We start from the raw sequence: 9,098 nt of genomic DNA, 5'->3' as shown, positions 1-9,098 counted from the left end.
AATCAACCATCCAAAAAAAAAATGAGAAAAGAAATTATTATTATTACTTTAAAGGAAAAAAAGAAGAAACTTTGGGAATAAGTGAGGAAATAAATTACATTCCTACTCTGTTTTAATTTTCTTGGCGGCTGAAGCAGGGGACGGCGACACCGCTGGGAGGAAGACGGCGGAGAGGTCACTGGGTACGGCGAAGAAACACCGGGAAACTCCGTCGCCGTAGGCCTTCCTCTTCGCAGGACGCGGTTTCCTCGGTGGCGGGGGGCACGTCAACAATTCCGGCGAGCTTTGCGCTGGCTTGGGCGTGGCAGGGCAGTCCTCCACTGCTTCCTCGGTAGCCTCCGTCAACGGGAGCAGCGGCAATTGTTCCCCGGCGGCGAACTTCAACCCCATGGCATAGAGTGAACTTTGTAGAACGAGGAGAAGGTAGTGGTGGTGATGATCGTAGAAAGAGGACGAGATTCGAAGGAAGGTGCAAACTAAGGATGGTTAAATAAAATGAGAGAGATGATTTTATAAGTGGATGCATGATAAGGTTTGAGTAATTTTAATCAACTTGAAAAGGCATATGTTTATATAATAATATTTTATAATAATAATTTGATAAAAGTAAAGTAATTTTGCTTCATAAATATATTGAATTTTAAATTTATTTGAACTCAAGACAACTTGTTCTTCAATCCTTCATCTTTTCTTTATAATCATCATCGTTGACTTTTTAATTAAAAACATGTTGCTTGAGGGTGCATGAAATTTTTGAGTGATCCTAGAACCATCAACTCGTCTTGTCTTTCTCTCCTGTAACAAAACAAAAGCTTCTTTTATTTGACGTGATTTTATTAATTCTATAAATGATTTATACCGTCATAATTTTTACCTACCACCAAGGATAAATGCTGAATTGTTATAACAAAAAGTGAAATGTCTCTCGTATTTTAGAAAGTGATAAATTATGAGAAATGTTTTACTCTAACACAATAATCCTTTATATGAGAAATATTAGATATCCAACTGTATTTTGTGTACATGTTAAAAATTGACCTAATATCTGTTGTAACAAAATGAATGCTGAATTGTTGATCATATGAGAAGAGTACAAATAAAATAATAAATCAAAACAATAAATCAATGTAGGCATCTCAATATAATCTGATGGAGACTATGGTTTAGATGGAGGCTCCTGATCATATTTTCTTTCACTTCTTCCTCTAACTCCCTGTTTTTTCACCTTTTTAGCATTAGCAGTTACAGGACAAGACATACACCTTAATTGACTCAAATGCCAATTTGATCAAACCAAAAAAAAAAGGAACTGATACCATAATTACAATCATGAAAGAAAGTCATAGTGTCTGATACCATGATCAGTATGTGCTGATGAACTGTAACGCCCCGATCCAGACGGACCTCACCCAGACCGAATCGGAAACGCCACCAGAATTATCCATCAAGTTGACAACTAACTCCACAGACCACCGGAGGTCCTTTCAACGTGTTTTGTCCTCACTCGGATGCACCCTGAAAAACTTTCCAAGAGGTCATCCATCCTTAGATTTCTCCAAGTCAAACATGCTTTGAAATTTTAAAGTTTGGACTTCCGAAAAAAAGATGCACCTTGATGATATGAATAATATCATCTAACCTTTTAAGTCATACTTAACCAAAATCTCAGAACCGAAATATTACATGAACAGAAATTGAATTTAGGCGAAGATCCTTGGGAAGAAATATTTACACAAAATGAGGTTGCAGCTAATCAAAACAGGAAGATAGAAAACTAATCACATTTGACTAAAAGTAGAAGATACATGTTTGAATAACATTGCCCCTTTTTGCGCGAAATATCTCATCTGCTCGATGTATCACAAGTTCTTGATCAGTGAATATGACTGCAGAATACAGTTCCAGAGACAAAGGGAAAAAATGGAAATGAGCTGATTCAGGTAACAGTGTGATTCTGCTGATTGACTGCAATGTCAAAAAGGGATGCCGAAGTCAATGGTCGCAATTCAGCCAGTGATATTGTAAGTTATTGTCCCTTCTTTTGGTTCTGGCAAAGCTTACATTGTTGATTTAGCCCTGATTTTTGAGAGATCCCTCATTTTGCCCTGAAGACACACAGAAACATGATTTAGCATTAATCAAACTGTAAACCATGTTTGTTTCATGGATAAATATAGTTTATTGTTTTATTTAGTGGAAGTGAAATCTCTCAATAGATTCTTCTGTATAAGTATCACATATTACTGAGAACACCCATCTTATGCAGCGAATGTTGAGACCTTAAGTTTCAATAAACAAACTAATAAACAGAAACAAAAACTAACTGATATTCAAGGTACATTTAATTGAGTATGAGTGACAGTTTTCCTAATTTCTCAATATCTTTTTTTTTTCTCAAGTTTGTCAATGCTTTAACTGGCAGTAGAATAAGAAGAAAGAAAATATTGGAAACTCTTACAATCTTTCCTCATTAACCAAAAACATAAAACAGATCAAGTAGTTGAATCTGTATAGGCAGCTAGTTAAGGATGCAGGGAAATGTTTGATTTCATCAAAATCAGATAGAGATTATTCATCAACATTCAAAAGCAATCATCTAACAATAAAAAAAATCACAGAAGCTGTAAATGTTAAAGGTGATTCATCTAGCAGAAGGAAATATGGCTCGAGTTTAGGAGAAACAACAATTCCAGTCTCTACCGTCTTTGCCCACACAATTCCGCATGGATTGCACAAGGTCCTTTGTCCATCAGGCCCACGGCGCATCATCGGTGTAGACTGTGCGCTAGCGCCGCAGTTATAACATCTGTGCAAATCCATAACTGTATATTAGATTTTCAAATTCAAAATTATTGATCAATATAGTATACATATGAGATCACCAAGCAATAATAGTCAGCATTGATGGTATCTAGAATAATTTCAATATGAGATACAATCATTATCGTCAAGTTATGTTTGTCTCAACTATTTAGGGTTGGTACATGGATTTTATCCTTGAACCCTATGCAAAGCTGTGACTTCTAATATTCAAATATCTTAAACCACTTACTTTACATTAATTAATTTTTCTTAATTTCCATCAGCCTCTATGCATTCACTGATTCAACTTGTTAACTATTGAATCCATAAAAGGACAGTTCGGTGCACAAGACTCCTGCTAATGCGGGGTCTTGAGGAAGGATCGTACGTAGCCTTATCCTGCATTGAAGAGGCTATTTTCGTGACTCGAACTTGTGACCTCTCCGTTGCACCAAGGCTCCCCTTCAACTATTGAATCAATCAAGTGAGAAATTGACATTTGAAATATAGAATAAGATAGCCTACCACCTAAACCAAACAAAAGGTAGATACTTATAGGAACAAGGAACCACTTGATGAGTATAAGAAATTTTATTCCTATGTTCATCATTCCAAAGATTTTAATTTAGGTATTTATATTTTCTATTTTTAACTTTCGTGGTAAACAAAGAACATATGCACACTAGGAACTCCTTTTCCAACAAAGATTATCCAATCCCATTCCTTTGATTGCTTAGCAAACCCAAAAATCTTTCCATTTTACTACTACTGCAGTCTCCAGACAACTAAATCTTCATCATTATTGAGTAATTTTGCTTCTACAAAAATCAAAAACTACAGCAAAAGGCACATATTATTTTGAAAACTTACGCAGATGCCCCTACAATCTTATTCTCCGGTGAACCAGAATCTTGGTCGGCAGCAGTACTATCACTCGTGGATCCAGTAGTCTTTGATTTTGATGATGCAAATTGACCCTTGTTCCGTTGCATCCTGTAACATGTCCAACCAGAAGCTAAATTCCAAAATGGAAAAAGATATACTAAGAAATTTGGAAAGATAAAGATGTTCTTTCTTATGATACAAAAAGAAATTCTTGCTAGTGGTGTTTCATTTTTGTAGCATGGGAGTGTGTTGTCCATATACATAGGTCAGTAATCTATTGCTACATCCTATATATCCCAATGCTACATATGCCAGTGCACATAAGTAAATCTGATAAGGTATTAGAGAAGACAAGCTGTGTCCATAGTGAGACAATCACATGTATAGTCATCAAACACTAAGATCGATAGTTTGCCCTCTATTTTTAGGATGCAATGACTTTTACTGATGGCCGTGCAGGCAACCTTAAGGGCAGAAATGCAAAATTGACTTGCAAGGATACAAGTTGTGCCTAGAAGCAGGAGGATGATCTGAGTTGTAACTAAAGAAAACATTGAAAATAAATAATGATCTTTACATTGCTAACCCACACGGTCTAGCTCTCTAACAATAACAGTTATTTTTGCACTATTCATTGATTGGTTAGAAACAATGATGGTTATGTGTTCTAAAAGATTGATTAGCATAAAAAAGTGAAATGGTCCATAACATTAATCCTCTACATTATTAACAATTGTCATCACTCCCATGATACTACCAAATGAGCCTTAAGTATAGCAAGAGCCTAATGTTGGATATTAAAAGAATAAGAGAACAAGGATATGTACAAGAAATTATAAGGACACATCACCAGATAAAATTCAATAGTTAGAAATTAACAAACATTAAATGGTCCTACAGAGTTTGAGAAACCACAATTCATCTAACTTCTGTAGGCCGAACCTTATAAAATAGCAATAAAATTAAATGGTCCTACCTTGATGCAACTTCCTTGCGAACAGCATATCGTATTTTCTTATCAAAATTCCTATCTTTCCGCTTTTCTCTAAACCTCATCAAGGATGCAATTCTATGAGGAATATCTCCAGGCTGCTGCCATATACCAAAAACAGATAAATTAACAAACGCACTTAATACAATTCTACATCGAGCAATGCTTGACAGTACTTGAATTTGAGTAGAAGATGACGGAAAAGGACTTGATCCAGATTGTGTCTCACGGCCTCCCAGTAACAAAAGTATGGATTGAACCTACAATTTGAAGCAGCAGGTGTAAAAGAAGGAATTTTTTAACTTCAAAAACGGCCTTTTGAACTACAGCAAGCGAAACAAAAAGATAGGGAAAAAAAAACCTGGTCGGCAGAAACAGAATCAAAGACGTAGACAGCGTCCTCAAACGAGAGCGTAAGCCGATTCCAGCCTACCTGTGCTGGTACCGCAGCAAGAGGTTCTTCTGCCTCCATATAGTCGCTCTCCAAGACTCCTACGCCGTCCTCTTCCATCCCGTTATTGCTGCTGCTGCAGTTCGCTTCCTTGTACTGCTGCCAGGCCTGCGCATCGGCGGCGGCAATCAACTCTCCGTTGCCGCCGCCGCCAATTGCGTGGGCATCGCCTACGTTGGGCGGAAGGGCCACGACAGGCAGCGCATGATGATCGGCCGACATGTGGTGGACATGGTGTCCCGGCAACGTATCGACACTAGCCGGGTTCCCGCCAGCCAGCGGGTTTCTGTCTCCGCTCATCGTTGGAAGCCAAAATCCCGATCGCGCGCTCGAATTCTGACAATTTTGTAAATCAATCAGAAAAACCAGGAACCAAAACCAAAACCAAGGATTAACAGGAACCACTCGACAGAAGGATCTGAAAAGAATCACAAGTACAATTATTTTCCAACGCTTGTGATTGCTCCAGGGACGAAGGAAATCGGAGCACAAATCACCACCGCCTTCACGAATCACAGGCAATATCAATGGATGAAATCTGTGGACGTGGAAACCCTAGAGCCGTAGAACGGGAAAAAGGCTGACAGGCGCTTATAAGATTTTCCTTTTTAAAAAGACTTTCCTTTTCAAAGAAACAAAAAATCTAAAGATATTATCAATTTAACTACAATTATGGTAAAAGTTTGACAAATAAATAAATTTATTATTAAAAAAATTCTTTTAAATTTTAAATTATTTTAGGTTCATTATGATTTTTTTCCTAGTCTAAAAAAAATATTGTTTTTATATAGTATATACCTCTCGTGTAGGTTTATTTTCTATTTCTATAGGATTTAGTCTTGTAATATTTTTTTTATTACATATTCAATTGTGAATATCTTTTTGTTGGCACGTAACAATATTAAAAATAGATAAGATTTTAATCAATCCAACTAATTTAATTTAATTTGTTGAAAATACTCTTAATTTATTATAATGGGAAATCACATGTTTGCATATGATGATAGTGAGGTGAATTTGATATATTTTTTTCCTAGTTTATAAAATACAGGATTCAAAAATATAATATTCTAAATTATATAGGGTAGGGTAAAATAAAAGATAAACAAATTATATAGGCTAATGTATATATATATATATATACTTAACTAGTCGTAGCTGTCTCAAATGAACATCACGTCTCAAATTTCATAACACACTAAGAATTGATCAACTTGATTGTAGTCATTAACTGATACAAGACTAAGGAGGTTTTTGATTCTTTTCTAGAAATAGGAATCAAAATGAGAATCATTATATTATGCAATGGGAATGAGTATGAGCATGGATATCACTCTTAAAAGTAATGTTTGGTTAGTTGCATATTTTCTATCAGAATAAATCAAAATTTCTTTTTTTACCCTTAAAGGAAAATAAGAGAAAAAATTAGATGTGAGAGAAAAATATGATGAAAGAGAATGATGAGAGAGAAAATATGATGAGAGAGAAAATATGATGAGAGATAAAGTGTGATGAGAAAGAATGAAGAGAGAAAAAGTGTGATGAGAGAAAATGAGAGTGTAATAGGAGAGAGCATGATGAGAGAGAAAATATGATGTGAGAGAAAGTATGATGGAAGAGAATGAAGAGAGAGAAAATATAATGAGAAAAAAATGAGGAGAGAGAGTGTGATGAAAGAGATTGAGGAGAGAGAAAGTATGATGAGAGATAACGTGTGATGAGAAAAAAAAAAGAACAGTGAGTGTGATGGGAGAGATTGAAGAGAGAGAAAGTATGATGAGAGAGTAAGTGTGTTGAGGAAAAAAAAAGAGGAAATGTGACAATAGAGATTGAGGAGAGAGAAAGTGTGATGAGAGCGAAAATGTGATGAGAAAAAAAAGAAAAAAGAGAATATGATGGGAGAGATTGAAGAGAGAGAAAGTATGATTAGAGAGAAAGTATGATGAGAAAAAAAAAGAGGAAAAGAGTGCGATGGAAGAGATTGAGGAGAGAGAAAGTATGATGAGAGAGAAAGTGTAATGAGAAAAAAGAGAAAAGCGAGTGTGATAGAAGAGATTAAGGGGGAGAGAAAGTGTGTGATAAAATAATGAGAGAGAAAATATGATGAGAGAGAACAAGGAAAGAGAAGTGATATGAAAGAAAAAATATATATATATATTTTGATATTTGATATTAAGGGAGAAAATTTTAGTTTTAGGTCAAGGGTATTTTTGGAATAAGGGAATATTTTGATTGATGAAAATAGGGTAATGACTCATTGAAGGGGAGGTACATGAGAATGAGTTATTACCCAATTTCAAGGATTCATTCCCTTATTTGTATTCCTATTCCTATAATCCAAACATTAACAATGACAATTGATCCGGTGGTAAGGACGGGGGACCCTCATGGGCGGAGGGTCAAAAACACGTGGAGGTCAACCCCAAGTTCGAGCCGAACGAAGGATGTCGAGCCGAGCGGAAGCATGCCGGCCCGAACGGAAGGATGCCCTGCCGAACGGAAGGATGCCGGGCCGAATGGAAGGCTGTCCTGCCGAACGGAAGGATGCCGGGCCGAACGGAAGGATGCCGAGCCGACCTGACATTCGGCCAGGAGCTTCCCGGGCCGGACAGAAGACAACCCGACCATGGGCGGGTTCCGACGCTCATAGTGAAAAGGGTCACCTGGCCGAGCGGATAGCTCGCTCGGCCGAAGCATAAAGCATCGTTGTTGTGGAACACTCTCAGCCGAGCACCCGGTCGGACCGATACCTACGCCCGGTCGAACCTATGCTTGCCGAGCGGCTGGCCGCTCGGCGCGGGAACAGAAGAAACAAAAGGACAAAGGAAATATCGGGGGAACATCTCCTGACAGCGGGTATGTTCAACGATCAGGCCATACGCAAGATCTTACAATAGAGGATCCCGCTGTCCATCATAGATGTGCTCGGCTGTAGCAGTATGGTGTCAGGTAAACTCTTATGACAAGCCCATACCGAGGTATGGACAGAGGACACGTATGCACCTCGGTATATGTGCCCGAGCCTCTTCACAACTTTATATAAAGGGTCCTCACCCTTCGGCGGAGGTACGCGTTCTACGATTTTTGGAGCCCCTTCTTTGTTGTCGAGCTTTGCCTGACTTGAGCGTCGGATGGTCGTCGCCGGGAACCCTTTCCCGGCTCGACTTCTGTGCAGGTTCGCCGGAAGTCCGTGCGGATAGTCAGGAGATCTACGTCAGCCGCTGGAAGAGCGCCACGTGCCCAGCGTCCGTTGATTCAGCTTTCGAATAGGATCAACAATCAATGATTCTTATTCCCATTCCCCACTCCTATTCTCCTAAACCAAACACCCCCTAATTTCTTTTCTGAAGCCCAAAAGAAATTGAAAAACACATATTTTTTTTTCCATATTTTGAGGTTAATATTTGGGTTGAATCTCCATTCCCCTTTTCTTCAGGCTTCTTATTTCAATGTGCAATTTTCAGCTCCAACAATTATTAATTGTCTGAATATTTCAGTTTGTCACCAAATAATAAATCCATTAAGATAAAAATCACCTTCCTGCAGTGTCCAATATTAATTTCTTGATTTATCTTTTCACATATGACTGTGAAACCGATCGTATAAGACAGTTGGATAACCGATTCTATCTTTTTACTATATTAGACGTGAATAGTATTTCCATATATAAGAAAAAACACATCAGACTACAAACTACTTGTTTGGAATTTAATTGTATCTCATTTTTTATTTCGAGTAAAATTATTTACTGGATATGAGTTCGGGTACACAAGGCCTTCGTGACCGTCTATTTTCGATAGTTTGATTGGATCGAACGATCGGGATTCGGAGAAGTGGTGGGAACATGTTAGCTTAAAATTTTCCCTCCCTAAATTTTTTTTAAGGATTTTGAGAAGACCCGAATCTAACGGTGGAGAGCATGGGAAGAGTACGTAGTATCAAAAAGATATCTGTTTTGATACTTGAACT

General features: G+C 37.6%; 1 protein-coding gene across 4 annotated transcripts; it reads right to left on the bottom strand.

Annotated features, from left to right (window-relative positions):
• Window positions 1–1,679: 1,679 nt before the first annotated feature.
• On the bottom strand, window positions 1,680–5,696 carry LOC122051611 (GATA transcription factor 17-like). 4 transcript variants are annotated; one of them, XM_042612819.1, is made up of 7 exons: window positions 5,568–5,696; window positions 5,040–5,465; window positions 4,855–4,938; window positions 4,664–4,779; window positions 3,673–3,795; window positions 2,701–2,806; window positions 1,680–2,105 (listed from the first exon to the last, which is right to left on the bottom strand). In XM_042612819.1, exons 2-7 carry the CDS (start codon window positions 5,427–5,429, stop codon window positions 2,058–2,060), a joined length of 867 nt encoding a protein of 288 aa, XP_042468753.1. In that variant the 5' UTR covers window positions 5,430–5,465; window positions 5,568–5,696; the 3' UTR covers window positions 1,680–2,057. The 4 variants fall into 4 exon arrangements, with proteins under 4 accessions (XP_042468753.1, XP_042468754.1, XP_042468755.1 ...); XM_042612820.1 differs by lacking the exon at window positions 5,568–5,696 and having other exon boundaries at window positions 4,664–4,776; window positions 5,040–5,554; XM_042612821.1 differs by lacking the exon at window positions 5,568–5,696 and having other exon boundaries at window positions 5,112–5,554.
• Window positions 5,697–9,098: the final 3,402 nt, after the last annotated feature.

Source organism: Zingiber officinale, chromosome 3A, assembly GCF_018446385.1.
Source record: "Zingiber officinale cultivar Zhangliang chromosome 3A, Zo_v1.1, whole genome shotgun sequence".
Taxonomy (NCBI): Eukaryota; Viridiplantae; Streptophyta; class Magnoliopsida; order Zingiberales; family Zingiberaceae; genus Zingiber; species Zingiber officinale.
The sequence above is the reverse complement of the archived record's forward strand: the minus strand, read 5'-3'. Positions and strand labels throughout refer to the sequence as shown.